The following is a 16,928-nucleotide window of genomic DNA, read 5'->3' on the forward strand; positions in this document are numbered from 1 at the left end:
TGTCATTTGCTTGGGCATCATTCTCAAAACTATAGACTCAAAAGACAGAAGTGTTTAGCCTGACTTAAAAAATAGAAGCCACAAGTCAGACCATTACCACAAAGAGATTATGAGAGAATCTGAATGTGTTTTCTTCATTTCAAGAAGTTCTTCCTACTTACTCTACATTCTTTGTCCAGTCTGGAGGGTTGCTCAGTGTCATAAACACACAGTTGGTCAAAATAGTGCACATGATAAGCATGCTGAATAAAGTAGACTGTAGTTAAGGAATAAAACGTCGATTCATTATAGACATGTAAAACTTACCCAACACAAAAGATTCCAAAACGTGAGTTAACTGTGAAATTAGTCTTACTTAGCTGGGTTAAGACAATGGTTAGTGAGAGAAGTCAAAGCCTTTCATACGGCCTGATATTCTTTGTAAAAAGTTTACACTGATTAGAAATTCTCTTCTAAACAGATCCTGCAGCAGGCTCATGGTGAGGACAGTGATAGAACTCATTTCTTTATACTTTACAGCAGGTATAGGGGTGTTATTTTGTGCTAACAAGGTGGTATCGTTCGCTGTTCTGCCAGGAGCATTGTTCTTGCTATTTCAATACAGATTTCACTACAAGGAAACTCATGTGACAAATCATTTTATTTTAAAATATAAACCTTTCCAACATCAAACTTCAGAATGAGAGAATCCTTATGTCCTTCAAAAGGTTACCGCCTATTTGCGGTGTCCATATCATAATATGTTTTGCATTATATATGCCTGTTTTGAATTTGTCTATAGAAAATGCCCACTATTAAATACCATCCTAAACCTATTTTGTCATTACTTCAAAATCTATTATAATCTATGCTTAGTTTTCCCATCACATGTATTTTTTTTACTATTATAATTTGCACATGTGTATGTCATACTGGGAATCCATTACAGAACCTTTAACATACTGTTAGTATTTTACCACTGAGCCATATCCCAGGCCCAAAAAGAGTTGGAAGGTTGATGACTGTTTGATATATTATTATCCAGGTACACAGATATGTAGCAGTTTCATGAATATTTACAGAATGAAGAAAAATAAGGAAGAAAGCAAGAAAGGAGTGGTGGATATGAGGGAAGGGAAGAAAGGAAGGATGATGAGGGGAAAATGGAGCCAATTAAGACATGAATTTTGGAGCATTTGTTAATATGTATAGTGACACTAACTATATATGCTATATAGTGTATACACTATAACAACTGTAATAGGCTAGACCTCTTAAGCAATAATAAAATGATTTAGTTAAGGCTAGTAAAGGGTAAGAGGATTTGCTTTTGTTTCTGCTGCACAATATAGTCCATTGACATGCTTTCTAGCATGGCTTCATATTTGCTTCTAGAACCATGGTAATAATTTTATGATAAACTTGTTATATAAATAACAGAAGACCAATGGAAATCAATCTCTTAAACTAACAATGTTATCATTCCCTGCAAAGACATTTTATAAATATTAAAATATGAGAAAGGCGTTTTATTGGAAGTCAACCGTTAGAAATAGCATTTGGACAATTTGCATAAAAAGGATATGAATGTACCAAAATCTTAATAGCAATTTTCCTAACGGGATTTAGCGGAGTTAGGATGTACAGGGCAGAGGTGGCACTGAATCGAAAGATTGCCTTCCCTTTATTCAACACCACGAAAGTCTGAAAGAGAAAATATGGGGGAGATTACTAAATCAGACACGCGGGTTTATTCAAAGCATTTCCAACGCACACCAAGAACTCTTACCTGATTCGTTTGTTTAAACATGTTCCTTTAGATCGGTTGGAACATAACACATATCCTGTTTACTAGACACAGGCTCTGTGTTTCTCCTCTAAACATACAGCCGCAGTAAAGGTCCAGCTGGCCAGTACCTGGCCAGTCTCTAAGCCTCCAAACTTGTTGATACAAACTGATAGCCCTACACATTCTTTCAGGTCAAATTCTACAGCCTTACAGAGTTCACTTCTATTTGAAGCTTGCCATCTGTCTCCAGCTTTGGTGACTTTTCAGGTTATTCTGTATGCGGAGCTGTTAAAATCATCTTCTCTAAATATTTCAGTCATATCAAAGTTCTAACCCCAATTTTGAGGTGGCCTCCCTTCATCTCTGTAGCTGCTCCCCTGATTTAAGACATTTAGGTAAGTCACAGAACCTGATTTTGTGGGCGGAGAAAGACCCACTTTGGAGCTTATGCTGAGAAAGACAGCTGCATTGAAAATTAATTTTAAATGCATGACTTCAAAGGCCACATCATAGTTAAAAGTCTACGATCTGAAGCACACAATCATCACCTTAGCATTTAAGCTATGCAGACCCGTGACTACCGATCAAGGTCCCCGGGATGAAGCACGCTTTATTTTTTACCACTGGAGTCGTCTCTGTTCCAACCATGTGATCCCCTTGTCAGTCTCAGTCAGAGCCTGTCAACCCCTCCCTCTGGCTCTGATGGCATGCTCACAGAATCAGAGGCAAAGGCTAGACCTGGAGAAAGGGCTATCCACATCCAAGTTGACCCACCTATCACGACCCTCTATTCAAAAAGAAGTTTTTAAAACACCTTCGTGCTAGAATGTCCTGGGAGTACTTCAGAATTGTCAATACTTAAATTTTGGAGACAGGCAGGTATTTAGGTATTTTAAACATTCCATTCTCCTCATGTAATTCTAATATGCAGGCGGTCATATTATTTAATCCTTTTTTCCATTCTCAATAGCCAAGTCACCCTCCCTCACATTTTCCTAGATAAATCACACTACCTTCTAATAATTCCCTAGCTGTCTCTTTTGCCAGTAAGTCTTCGTGTATTACTTTGCACTCTTTCACATGTTGCTTGTAATCACCATCAAGTAGCAATTTCCTCAGAGAGTTCTTTCCCGGGAGAACCTGGTTAGACGTTTTCATAAGTGACTGAGCACAAAGAACCTGCAGTCTCTGGTTGCATTTGTCCCCCAGTATTTAATAGTGTGGTTTGCAAATGAACGCTTGTTCCACTTAAATACGGGTTTACCTTTAAGGCACTGTTCACCTTTATGACATCTGTTGTATGTACTGCTTGACTTAATAACATGTTTGTGCCCTTTAACTAAGGCAATATCCATACATTCACAGTGACTAGCTACACGCTCTGTTTGAAGAGGCAGGCAGGAATGTTTATACTGTGAGCGGAAAGGGCAGGGACAACAAACAATCCTCTCACAACCCTGCTGTATTTACGACAGTGGAGCCAACCATTACTTAACTAACCACTTTCAATGAACTGAGCTTCATAAATTCTAAGAGGAGGGCAAGTAAACTATCCCTTACTGGCATCAGGATTATCTACAAGTGACCATGAACCTTGCCAAGCCTGCCCTTGAACTACAGGAGCATTAGTGGATTGTCACGAATTCACAGTCAAGCAATCAAGATCCATTTAGGCATCAACATCAGCAACAGTGTGTAAAAGTTCACAGTAATTTGAAGTGCATTAACTCATGCTCTTTGAAACAGTTTCTCTGAAAAAGCAATTTTTACTTGCAACATTAGAAGGGGGGGTTTATTTTAAAATATCTCTAAAAATAGACGAAGCTGGAATGAACTGTCCTTTTATACATAAAGCCCTCTTCGTTTCCGGAGGTTAGCCTGTGGGTGTGAGTGGGTCCAAGCTGGTGAGTGCACTGCATCTGATCTGAATTTACAGCTCAGGTACAGGACAGAGCTTAAGAACACATGCCCGATGGCTTAGAAACAAGGGGTAAAATTCTGTTGTTCTCCACAGTGAAAGAGTTACACGGAAATGTTTGAAATCTAGAGTTCTGATGCTATTGAATGATGTACCTACACCAAAAATTACATGAGAACACACCAGATGGCTGGGTGAGAGATAACACCAGCTCTGAAGTCAGGTTTCTAAGTAATTATAAGTGGTGAGGTACCTTGAAAAGATTGGGTGCCTATTGCCACAATCGTTATAAACACTGTGGCCGGTATGTTGCAAAAGTTATTTTCTACTCTGGAATGCGGGTTGCTTTTTTCTTCTGGGTGAATACTCATGAGCTCACTGAAATTCTTGGTACTGTGAAAGGAGCAGCATTACATCTCAACGGAGCAGGACGATATCAAGTACTGAATTTTAAAAAAAAGTGGTGCAACCAACTTTTGACAATCTTATTTTACATGCATTGCTCCTGCAGAGAGTTTGATCAGCAGTCAAAAGCTAGGCAGACTAGGCTCATATCCTTGGTCTGTCCCTGATAGAGTGTGACTCTGGGAAGTTAAGGCATTGCCCCTGGCTTTACTTTCCCATCTGTAAACTGCATCTAACAATAGTAACTGCATCCCTGGCTCGTTGGTATGAAATGAATTGGAGTATTCAAGTGACTCCTAACATAGGGTGAGCCCAGCAAATGTTAGCTATTATTATCCTGCCACTATTTTTAAGCTGTTAACCTGGCCAACTTAAATGCTATTAAAATACGTTGTGGTATTACTCATGTAGTTATATTAGGCACTAAGATACATCACTAATTAGCGACAGCAAGTCGGTACATGAAGCTCTACAGCTCCCATGTTGTCTTTTACATACATTGTCATGTAGTAACATGGACTCCAGTTATGGTAAAATTCTGACTTCATACGTTAGCTCCTCCCTTTGTCTCCTAAGAGTCACACATCACTTTTTGGAAAGTAGTGTCCAAATCCTCAACCTCATAGATGTGTCATAAATGAAGCCAGTGCCACCAACAGGAAAAGGGTGATGTAGAGGTCTGTCTCCCATGATGGTTCAGAGTTACTGCCAATGAATTGTGGTCCAAGTCTGGTTTCCTGCTCGGAGAGAGAAATGCCTGTCCTTTCCAGCACACAGAGAACAATTCTGTTTTCTAGTGGCAGATTCAAATCAACCAAGCTTGAAAACCTGATCTGTAAAATCATATGCTAACTAATTTACAATAAAATGTATATGTTATTTTCTCATGTGGAAGAACTATAGTGATGTTTTTCCCTCAGGAAATCTTTGAGAAAACAAATTATGGACAGAAGAGTCCTTGTTGAACATGGAGTCCAAACAGTGTACTTAATCTAATGGTGGTGGTGGTGGGGTTATTTAATATCATCTTTTAGGCAGCCAAGAGTAGCCCTTTCACAGAGGTTATGTTGTCCTTGGGAAGGAAATTCTTTCAATGCAAGTAAACATAGCCCTCCATTGGTTAATGTCTCTTATTTTCTCCTCCACCCCTGCCCACTGTAAGCATAACAAACTGATTGGCTCCTTAAAAAATAAGTAATACCTTTACCATATCAAAATAAAACAAACTCTGTGTCCTTAAAATAACTTTAAAAACATATACTTTGGGCTTTGTAGCTCAGGCTGTACTTTTAGCTCAGGCTAGCCCTGAGCTTATGATCCTTCTGGCTGTCCCCGAAATGCTGGGCTTATAAGTATGTAACAACACATATGGCTGCAAATGTATATTTTAGGTTGATTTTCCCAGTTTCTGAGAGGAGTCCCTTATTGTTAATAATAATTTATTAAAAACAGAGCTTCTAAATTTCAAATATTTCTTGATTATCTTTGCAGTAGAGTACTGAAACTTATTTTAGAAGCATAAGAATGTATATTTAATGCCTTCCTTCCCAAAGGACATAACTTTTTAAAAGATTGATTTTATTTATATGTGTATATGTTTGTATGTGTGTGTACATGTGTGTGAGAGTGCTCACAGAGAGGGTCAGATCTGGAGTTGTCATTGCAGACAGTCCTGAGCCACCTGATGTGGGTGCTGGGAACCAAACTCTGGCCCTCTGTAAGAACAGCAAGTGCTCTTAACCACAGAGCCATCTCTCCATCACTAGGACTAATAACCCTAAATTGTATTCTACTTAAAGGATGCAGTATCTTCAACCATTGCTTTTTAAAAGTTCTATTTTGATGAGTAAAGGTGTTCTATTTCCTTTCTCAAACCACAAATCATCAACTCAAAATGATGTTATTCTTTACAATGAACTGTTTTATTTGGGTAAAGGTAAGTTATAAATTGTAGTTAAAAGGTGCCAAAATATCCATTTAGGAATTAAAACAGTATCCTTTATTTAGATTCTCTACAAGTTTCACAAAGTTGGCTTAACTATAGAAATTGTCTAATTCTGGAAGAATTATGTAGTTATTATGAATATCAGGAAACATAGTCATAACTGTTCCTTTAAATTATGGGAGGATTATTGTCACTATTGTTGTTATTATTATCATCACTATTATTTTCTCTTCTAATCTTGATATTTCTTTCTTTGTGGTAATGTTTTAATTATTTGTAGACGGTTCTAGAGTTTAGCCTAACACAATCTCAACAAAGCCTGTGGAAGTTCCTAATCATACACCAAGTTAGAGGATAAAGACTAAAAATGTATGCCTGGGTAAACATGCTTCTCCGTGAATTATCTGTCTACAGGGAGAGACAAGTAGATCACTGTCTTCTAGAACACAGATGATTGTAAGAAACATCCAGCCAAGAATGAACTAAAAAATAAGTACAACATCCACCCTCTTTCACCCTCATAACTACAATTTTGCTGTCTATCAAGCAGTTAAATGGGTTAGCAATAGCAGATACTCATCTTTGCTGTCAACTGTAAGTTTTCCCATTATCTTGATACTGTGAAATGGTAGAAATTGTTTATGCTTATTCCTCTGTAGCAGAAATGTAACTTCTTATGAATTTTCTGTGTTTGCTTTACTGTGCTTTAAGATATGTGGCAGCAAAGAGCACCTTAAAATCTTTCACAGATGAAAATTATAATTCTCTAACGTATACAAGCCCCTGCTTTGCACATCTAATTGAGAACGTCTTGGCCATATAAAATCAGCACTCACTTTCTTACTGACATAGTAGGGGTCCAGGTCCTCCAGAGGCTCTGACACCATCTCTGGAGGAATGTCTCCATAGATAAATGGAAGGTTCTTCCCAGCTTCCAAGTCACTGTTTGGCTTTGGTTTGTTCTCATCATCAATGTCTTGTTCTTTCTTGGGCTTCCTGGCTTTCTCTTCGGCAGCACGCTTTTCGATAGCAGCAAGAGATTCTCGCGTGAAAAGGCGGAAGCTCTCAGGTCCTGGGGGTACCAGCAGTGTCTGGGCCATCTTTTCATCCTGCACATTTAATTACGTTTAGCTTCTTGCATAAGAATTGCCTAAGTGGACAGAAACCATGCATGAGTGTTAGGAAAGGCAGAGAAGGAATAAGAAAGAAAAGCCTGTGGTCATCGGCTTTGGGGAAAAAATATTGTCCTGTTTTGGTGATTAGCTACCAATTTTAACTGAGAAATAGCATTCAGAATGATTTTCTGTTATTTCCAATGTGTTTCAGTAATTTAAAATAATAAATATCATAAACAGAGCAAAAAACGCATCTTGAACACTAATTAGCTTAATTTAGCCACTTTGCAATGTGTGCATATTTCAAATTGTACACAATATATAGGGTGTATTGGCTGATTAAAATAATAAAACATTAAAAATAGTCTTCTCTGAGATCTTGAGTCCAAATGTATTATAGTACACTTTTGTTAAAAGAGTAATGACAGTAATGCTTGTCAACCATTTGTTTGACATTTTTTAACTTTTTGTCATTTTTTGTCAAACTTTTGTTTAAGGGGACACTTTTCTCCACACTTCCTGCATCACAATATATTAAATTCCCAAATAAGTGTTTATCACAATGCAGTTATTGTGACACATGCCTGATTCATTGCATTACAGGATAGAGAAAAAATTTGTCTAGCCCAACCACGTTCTACTTGTCAGCATCATTAACTGAATCACTGAAAAACGTCTCAGCAGCAGCAGCATGATGGAAGTCAGTGCTTCTGGAAAGAGAGATCCATCTTTTAAAGATACACATATATCTTCCTTTATGTGTGTGCATATGTACTCCTGTTCATTTGTGTGTTGGTGTACATGTGTGTGGATGCACATGTACATGCAAATATGCATGCACTTGTACACCTGTGTGTGGGTGCCAGAGGACAATCTGGGTGTCACCCTCAGGAACACTATGCACCTTTGAGGCTGTCTCTCATTGGCTGAGAGTTCACTGATGAGGGTAGACTGGCCCAAGGACCCACCCCTTTCTGCCTTCCCAGTGTTGGTATTACAAGAGTGTGTCCCATGCTTGACATTTTTTTATGTGGGTTCTGGGAATTGAACTCACATCAACATGCTTGTCGGAGTATCACTTTAACAACTGAGGCATCCCCCCTCCACAGTCTATTTCCTTTTTTAAATTAAGCCAAATCTTTTTGCCTTTTAGTTTTTTTCTTTGGACCCTTTGGAGGCATTTTGTATTAGCAGAGCAAACTATATTTAGCTCCTCTTCAGGCTTACTGCTATTCAACTACTTGAGACAAATTTTGATGTACTGGACTTTGCAGGTGCAGTAATGCTCTGAAGAGTGAACCCCAAGGCCACATTCCCTAGGTTCTGCACTGTAACTCTGTCACTTATGGGTTGTATAATATTGACTAATGTGGCCCCTTATTGCTTCAGTCCTCATCTATAGAAAAGAAAATAATAGAAAATTTGGTCTCCCAAGATTGCTAGGAATAAATGAGTTAATTTATATTGTCTCTAAAAACAGCTCTTTGGAGTAGAAATCACTTTATTAATGGTACGTATCATCAGCTCTGCCAATCATTTTCCGTGTTATGTTGTCAGGAATCATCCCAAGTTAACCATTCTCCTTTAAGTAAGCTCTTGATGTACTGGGGCCACCACTGACCTGGAGCTTCAGAAAAGCATGGAGAATTACAGAGTCCAGGGACACAAGCCTATCACCTAGCTGGAGAGGAGTGGAGAGAAGGCAGGGGGTTAGAGGGACCTGGCTCAATTTCTCAAGGGAGGTAAAATAAATACTTCTGCAGGAATTGTGACAATCTGTCAAAAATCCAGGAATCCAGTCATATGAACATTTAAACAAAAGTAACAGGGGGTTTTTTTTTGTATTGTCCACAAAATCACATTTTTAAATTCCAAGAGGGAAAGTAGAAACTTTGACAACAACAAACTATGATGTATACATCAGTCATCTTGTAGAAGGATCTGCAGCTATGGGATGAAATTAATCATCAGAGTCGTCAGGACATTGCCTCCATTTCCAGCCTCCTCCAGCTGCTCATTCATTCTAGTCTTGGGGCACTTCACTCCTAAAACACCTTCTGACACTTGGCACGTTGCTGTGTGGAAATACTAAGCGTAAGATAATGAGGAAACCTGGACTGTTTAGTAAAGAGAGCAGGTGATATTGCTTTGTTTTTATTGAATTTGTACTGGAATTACTAGTTCCCTGATGCATTCCAGTGGCAAGAAATGTTCTCAACCTGAGAGGTCTTTAAGACAGTATTTATAACACTGCCCCATCATACTGAGCCCTGTCAAAATGTTAAATCATTCTTTCACTAATTCTGTAAAGCACCTGTGTTGTGACTCAGAGTTTTTGGTTTTGTTTTGATTTGTTTTTGGTTTGTTTATTTATTTTTTCCAGATCAAGTTACACATGGATTAGAAGGGGAGATAACAGTTCCATTTTACTTAGAGATGAAGTAACCATTTGTTTTGTGCTGTTTACTTATGGCAGGCTGCACAAAACCGAACTAACACTTTCAGTAGGTCCATTTAAACCCATTCTAGATTGTGGATTTCTTGATTATTCAAGCCTGGGTCTCACTGTACAGCATTGGCTATCTTGGAATGAACTCTATAGACCAGGCTGGCCTTGAATTCATAGAGATGCACCTGCTTTCTGCGTCCCAAGTGCTGGGATAAAAGGCATGCACCACCACCACCCGGTGGTTGTGTGTTTCTAACTACAGAAGAAGCCCCTGTTTCCTGTTCATCTTTAATACCAGGTAGAGAATCAGAATCTACCTGCTGCACATCTCTGGTCATGAACTCAGTGCCTATGGATCATCCCAGTTGCTAAAATGGGAAGGCCACAGAAGAGCAAACATGCGTGCTTCCTGGTGGGGTGAAGTTGCTTTTCTATTTGAGCATCATGCTGAAGTGACAGAGAGAAAATAATGCTAAATCTGGGGTGGGCATTTGGGGATTCTGTAGAGTCCCCCTCAGAGAGCCTGTCTGTGGCATTTAGCCTTGCTAAAGTCATAGCATTATGGAAGAACCTTAAGAATGTTCAGAGGATAGTGCTCCTTGTTGCAGAACCTGACATCCTGAACTCATTTCCCAGAACCCACATGGTGACGGGGGAGAACCCACTACCCTAAGTTGTTCCCTGTTTTCACATGTGTTTGGTGTTGTGTGTGCCTGCATACACACACACACACACACACACACACACACACACACACACACACACACACACACACACACACCACACACACACACACTGAATAAATTTAAAAATATTTTTAAAAGAACCTTACTGTATATGTGCCAATACATTGTCATAAAAAATTACTAGCTATACACTGATTTAAATTCATCTCATTGAAAGCTTCTAAGTCTTCAGTTTTCAAAATAAAGTTATGTTTTAAATTTCCAATGTGGAAATCTCTCAATAATCTCCATGGCTCATTCTGATTTGTATAAAATGACATGGAGCAAGATGCTACTACAAAAATCATAAATATTTACTTACAAAGAAATAATCAATTATGTTCTTATTGGCTTACAAGGGGCCATAGTGAAGAACTTGATTGCTGGTCAAAATGAAGTACAAATATCTATGAAATTCTCAGACAGACGTCTGAGCCCTGAGACATATCGGTCCCTGTTCTCAGCTTTTCCCTGGCTTGGGGAATTAGAGCGTGGCCAATATTGGAACTGGCTTCCAAACTCAGTGAGCCCAAGATCCTCTGTCTTCTCTTACCATTTTGCTGTGTAGTGAAGTCCCACTGACTTTCAGTTCTCATTAAAAATTTTTCCACTTCTTTTTAGTTCATTGAGAGCTTATTATACAGAATTCTTACATACATTTATATCCATCCATATGAGAACAGATATTTAAAATTTAATTCTTATTGAAGCCTTGATGTGAAGTATATATTATTAATGAATATATGTGCATTATTATTTATGAAAATAATCCAGTTTAATGTACCGTGTTATCTCCAGAACTGTCTTTTCAGGGGCACAAAAGATACAATAAATCTAAGGAGATGACCCTCTTGATTCAAAAGCAAAGAACCTGTGTGTGGGTACATATGAGCCAAGTAAATATACACCTCTGCCAGTTAATACAAAGATTGTCCTTCAGTGTTTCTTATTGTAGAACTGGATCACAGAATTTGATACCTATAAGGAACCCTTGGACTACACATTTAAGAAATATTTAAGAAATATCTCAGGAATAATGTATACCAGAAACTTTCCATGGACTGACCCTTTCCTAGAGGAGATAGCAAACCAGTGCATGATACAGATGCTAACAGATGTTAATACAGATAATTAAAATACAATTATACACAACCGGTTATCTGACATTCATAAATTGGATCAATTTATTCTGACTGACTAGGCAAGGGAGGGAGAGATATGGTTCATAAAATTTTCCTGAGGAAGTGGTAGGTTTTGTAGGCTAAACAGGATTTGACAGGTGATTGATTGTAGTGTGGTGGCAGTTTGGAAAGAGTTGGCTGGAAGATGCATCACAAGAGACACCGAGCATGGGTGTATGTGTGCGTGCATGTGGACAAAGACAAAAATAGCATGGAGAGTTTGGTAAGAACTCTCACCAGCTCATTAAGGCTAACACTGACCTGCATAAAAAAACTGATATGAGATCAACCGGTAAGGTTAGGCAGGATGTAGTGCACCAAGGGTCTTGAACAGCATGCTCAGATAAGCATTGAAGTTGAGGGACACAATCAACTTGAAGAATAGCAAGTCAGAGGCAGTATTATGGGTAGACTGGCAGGGAGAGATCTCAGAGCAATGGTCTCTATATGATTGAGTTTCAGGAGCCCTTCATATTCCTTTACTGGCATATCTACAATCAGACAATTCTAGAGAACCATCTGGTCCTTTCAAGGGAACTGTGATTATTTTTCTCTGGTATCATATCAAGGTTCTACGAATGGTAATTCATTACACTGGAATCAGAAATGGTATCTACAAACTTTTGATCAATCTTGTCTTTGGAATGTAACTTTTACAGAATTATGCATGTCTCTATGCCTTCATAAATGAATTGCTTGGAGGATATCAGCACACTGCTAGGCAAATCTCCCAAATTTTGATGAATGTCATCATATGACATCCCCAAAGCACATTCCTTAATGTTGCCAATGATTACATGAGAAAAGTCATAAGATACTGGGGATAGTCAGGCTCCCAGTGGCAGGTGAGAGCTTTCCAAAATTCCAATTCCCCTTGAGAGCTCCAGTTCAACACTGACAACAAATGCTGTCATTTGCTTTTCCTGAGTGACAGGCTTTCTCCTTTTGTTCGTTTTTGAGAGGATATGTGCCTAATACCCAAGTCTGAATATCATTGTTTGCCAGTTATCCTTTCAAATGAAAATGGTGTTCCATGACACATACACATGAGAGAGACAGAGACAGAGACAGAGAGAGACAGAGACAGACAGACACAGACACAGACATGGAGAGACAGAAAGAGTAGAGCAGATGAGTTTGGCTCCTGACTCCTATAATTGCCCTGGTCTCTTTCTAGAAACAGCCAGGCAGCTTTAGTGTGCAGCAGAAACACTTTGGGTATTTCTTCCATTTCATCATATAGAACATTAAAAATGTGGCTTCTTTGGGGTTGAGATTTACTGCTTCACCGGAAGTTTCTTACGTGATCTGACGTTTTCTTTTCTTACTGACAGTATGTGGCAGTGAAGCACCATGAAGAGCACAGGTCAGTGTCGTTTCCTCCATGCCTGCTGAGGCAGCCACCGAACCCCTGCAACTATTGCAACATCAGTGCAAATGATAAACCATGACGGAGGTAAATGGGATCTTGATATCATGATGAAAATAGCCTAGAGTTCACAGTCTTCCCCACAAAGGGTCTTAAAGACCTCCTGCCATGTCTTTGGCAGCAGTACTCCAGCAGGAAGCAGTTAGTGGAGCAGGAGGAAGAGGGTCTGACCGCAGCCCTATGTGAGCAGGCAAGGGTTTAGTGATAGTAAATGGACTCTGGCTGCTTGGCTGTATTAGAAGAGATTTTCATCCTTTCTAGTCTCTACATCCCCTCACTCTATAATAGAGAGAATTACAGCCAGGACAGCGCATACTTCCTAAGCTTCATGTGACATCTACATATGAAAATCCACCTACAGGGTGAGCACAGAGGCCCACAGAGAGAGTAAGCCACTCAGATGGCTAGAAAACCCATAGCCAAAGTGTCTGTTTGAGGCACAATTAGAGGACACTGAATACCAGTGAGCTTTTATGGCTGATTTGAGGCAAAGGCCAGAGCTTGTGTGCTGCATCTCACTCCCAGGTCTCTGGAGTAAGCCCCAGCTGACGGCAAGCCAGTAGAGCAGCACAAGACGTTTGTAAGGCAAGATAATAAATTCTGTTCAGCACCTATTGAGTTTGAGGTGCCTGGGGGACATCTGGTATGTAATTAAAATACGTGTCTGAGATGCAGAAAAGATGTCTGAGCTGAGAAAATGTTGATTCAGGGGCAGAGAACTCTTATGACATCATTTCAGAGCAACGTGAAAAGATGAAAAAGCACATTTCACATTGACTGCCAGTCTTGAAGGAGGGACATAGAGGGTATCAGGCAATGAGGTCAGAGTGGTTATCTAAACACCAGAAGAGAAACTTCCAAGATGTTAATTAGAGGCCATGTTTTGGATCCAGCAATTAGCTGAAATATTCGCCTCAAGAAAAAGTAAGAAACAGACCCAATATTACCTCCTGAAATGGCCACAGGCAAACACACATATTGCTTTGAGACAAAAAAAAATTCTACACATTCTGTTTTTTGTTGAATTAGTTTTTTTCATTATTGTTGTCATATTGTATTGAATCCAGCTATTTCACAACTGGATTTTAAAGACCTAAGTTGTATATAAATAACTACAGAAAAATTAATTTGAACCATTCAATTTTGTTTCCCGTATCACTAAGCTGTGATTTTATCATAAGCTTATGAATGTTTGCGAGATCAACCAATACTATGGGCCTAAACTCTACTAGTTGATAATGAATCAGAATCTGAGAAAAATAACACAGTAAACGTTAGGGACATGCTGTGGGACTATCAAGGCACAACACACATCTCCACTTGTCATATGGTCCCTAGCTTCTCATCTTTTCTAATTTTCCAGAAGAGACAGTTGGAAAATCTCGTTGCTAGCTATACAACCTGTTAACATTCTCTCCCTCCCTCCCTCCCTCCCTCCTTCTCTCTCTCTCTCTCTCTCTCTCTCTCTCTCTCTCTCTCTTTCTCTCTCTCTATTTCTCTCTCTCCATCCCTCCCTGAATCTCTGTGAGTGTCTCTCCTTGTCTTTTTTTTTTATGATGATGCATGCTACAGACAAAATCGATTAGTTCTGGTCTGTTATGTCAGAAGGCTGTAAATTTATCATCTTCAAGGATGGAAAATTGTTCTATGTCCCATAACTCAAAATATTTCCCCCCCTCAAAAAAATTCACAATGTATTTTTATGTACTTGATGATGAATGAGTTACTAGGAAAGTCTGGGCCTGTTGCCAAAGAAAACGTGTGCTGTGTTCTTGGTATCAACAAAAGAGATTATTATAGGAAAGACAGAGTCTAAAAGATAAGATGAACCAATGAAATATCCACTGATAAAGAAAACTTTGTTTTTGTGGTACTGAGGATTTACCCCAACCTTATACGTCCTAGGCAACACTCTACCCAAACTATATCCTCCTCAACCTGAAGAAGAGGTTTTGCTTCTATGTGTGTGTGTGCCTGCATGTGTACTTGTGTGTGTATGCGAGTGCATGCGTGTGTGTGAGTATGCACTTGTGTGTGTGATTGCGTGTGCTGCCCGCGCCTGCCTGTCTGCTGGGGATTGAATCTGGGACTCATAGGTAGTAGACAAGTTAAGCAAATGTTTGACCACTGGATAATACCTACACCTCCTCTTTCCAACAGAACTTTCACTTAGAACTAATGGTTGTCCTGTACTTACTGGAGTAAGTTAGTTAGCACTATGTCTGTTAGTACTATAAAAAAAAAACCCAGCATAATGTTTTATTGAGTATATACATTGAACATTTGACACACTATATCAATAACTACTAGATATCCACAAGGTGGGGTTACATACTGCATTCCATATTTCAAAAGAGCTTTGAAATAATATCTGGCTGTTATGACTTCCTAGCCAGATGGCTTTGAGATTAAATGATAATAACAGAACTCTGTTTAGTGATTTCTATATTTGATACTCCCAAATAATTTATGCCTGTGAACTTATTTAGTCATATTACAAACTTATCATGCTGATTATAGTCTTGCCCTATTGATATTATTTTTATTCTTATTTTACAGATCAATAAATACAGGTTCATGTCAGCTATATAACTTGTCTAAATTCCAAAGTTAGTAAGCTGAGCAACCAATATTCAAAATCTAGACAGTTCAGACAAAATCAGACAGTTCTAAGACTATGGAATGACCAGATTCCTAATTTATATTTGCAACATGAAAGTAGGATGCCAGTCATCTCACTAGGGGATTGCTATGAGTGGAATCTGCATTGGAAATAGATCGGCTTCACCTAAGAGACTGAGAACTTTAACTCCACTTGGGTAAGTAGGAAACACTTACACAAGCATCGATGATAAACATTAGACACATATGTAATAGATACATGATAAAAAAAATAGCCACATATGTAAACAACATGTTCACATATATTCAGGGGACTTCTAAGCTGTCTGAAATCAAATTATAGCCCTAGGATTGCTCCTCTAGGTCATGTGTCTTTCAGTGTCTAATCGAGGATGCTGGCACCTCTATCAGCCTGAATAAATTCATCAAGAAAGTAATTCCACAGCAAGGGTACCACGCCATTGTCGAATACAAAAACAATCCTGACTTTCTTTTACTAATGCTCATCACTATCTAATGATAAATGTGTGGTTGTCAACATATGATGCTATTTATTTATTTCCTGTTTAACAAGTGGGTTTATTATTGTCTTTTTCTTCCACGGACTCATATCATGGGGGAAAAAACTTGTCAGAGGAAGAAAGCCCAGGTCCAACTCTGTCTTTGGAGCAACCATCTAGGACATAATAATTAGCTCACAGAGGCTGATGTTTGCTGTGACTTTGTCCTCATCTGATCACTTATAAGCCGAGGAGACAAGAGCCAACTAATGACAACAATTAAGCCAACCTTGTTATACAGGAATCACCATTACTGGCTTTAATAGCTCTTGACGTTTCTTGCTGAATGTTTGCAAACTGAAGTGGGTTTTCTGTGAGTCCCTGTGTGCACTCCACCCTGGATACCTCCTCCGAGCTCTTTTGAAATCAGTGCTTAAGGAAGTGATATGCGACCCCCATTCTGGCCAATGCCATGCCAGGAAGGTTTGTCAGGGGGTGGTCTGTTAGAGCTTATGCTGGTTAGGAAAGGGGTGATGGAAAGGCAGAGTCTCTGTCTTGCACCTTTTTTTTTTTTTTCAATATCAGAGGAGTATCCATAGCACTCGCTCAGGCAACTTCCAACCACAGCGGCTGCCACTCTGAGGGCAGAGCTGACACAGTGAGTGTGGCGATCCCAGAGACATGTTTCCCCTTGGGCTCTTGACGGACGGCTCAGCTCTTGGACCCGAAGAACCTCTGCACTGCTTGTTATGTCCAATAAACATCTCTCCTGACTCCAATCGGTTCAGACAGTTTTCCTAGTTAGTTGCTGCTGATACACCAAATAAACAAGTACTTGCTGGTCAGTTCAAAACCTTAGCCAGTCCAGAAG

General features: G+C 39.2%; 1 protein-coding gene across 7 annotated transcripts in view; it reads right to left on the bottom strand.

Annotated features, from left to right (window-relative positions):
* The window catches only part of Scn3a (sodium voltage-gated channel alpha subunit 3), a 112,065-nt gene that overhangs the window by 74,524 nt on the left and 20,613 nt on the right, over positions 1-16,928 (bottom strand). For all 7 annotated transcript variants that reach the window (XM_052726496.1, XM_052726500.1, XM_052726498.1 and 4 more), the window contains exons 3-5: positions 6,873-7,186; positions 1,565-1,683; positions 162-251 (exon numbers count right to left, since the gene is read on the bottom strand). In XM_052726496.1, the coding sequence (XP_052582456.1) occupies positions 162-251; positions 1,565-1,683; positions 6,873-7,136 (473 nt within the window). In that variant the 5' untranslated portion in view covers positions 7,137-7,186. The remainder of the gene's footprint in view (positions 1-161; positions 252-1,564; positions 1,684-6,872; positions 7,187-16,928) is intronic.

Source organism: Peromyscus californicus, unplaced genomic scaffold (assembly GCF_007827085.1).
Source record: "Peromyscus californicus insignis strain IS unplaced genomic scaffold, ASM782708v3 Scaffold_7__1_contigs__length_154581171, whole genome shotgun sequence".
Classification (NCBI taxonomy): Eukaryota; Metazoa; Chordata; class Mammalia; order Rodentia; family Cricetidae; genus Peromyscus; species Peromyscus californicus.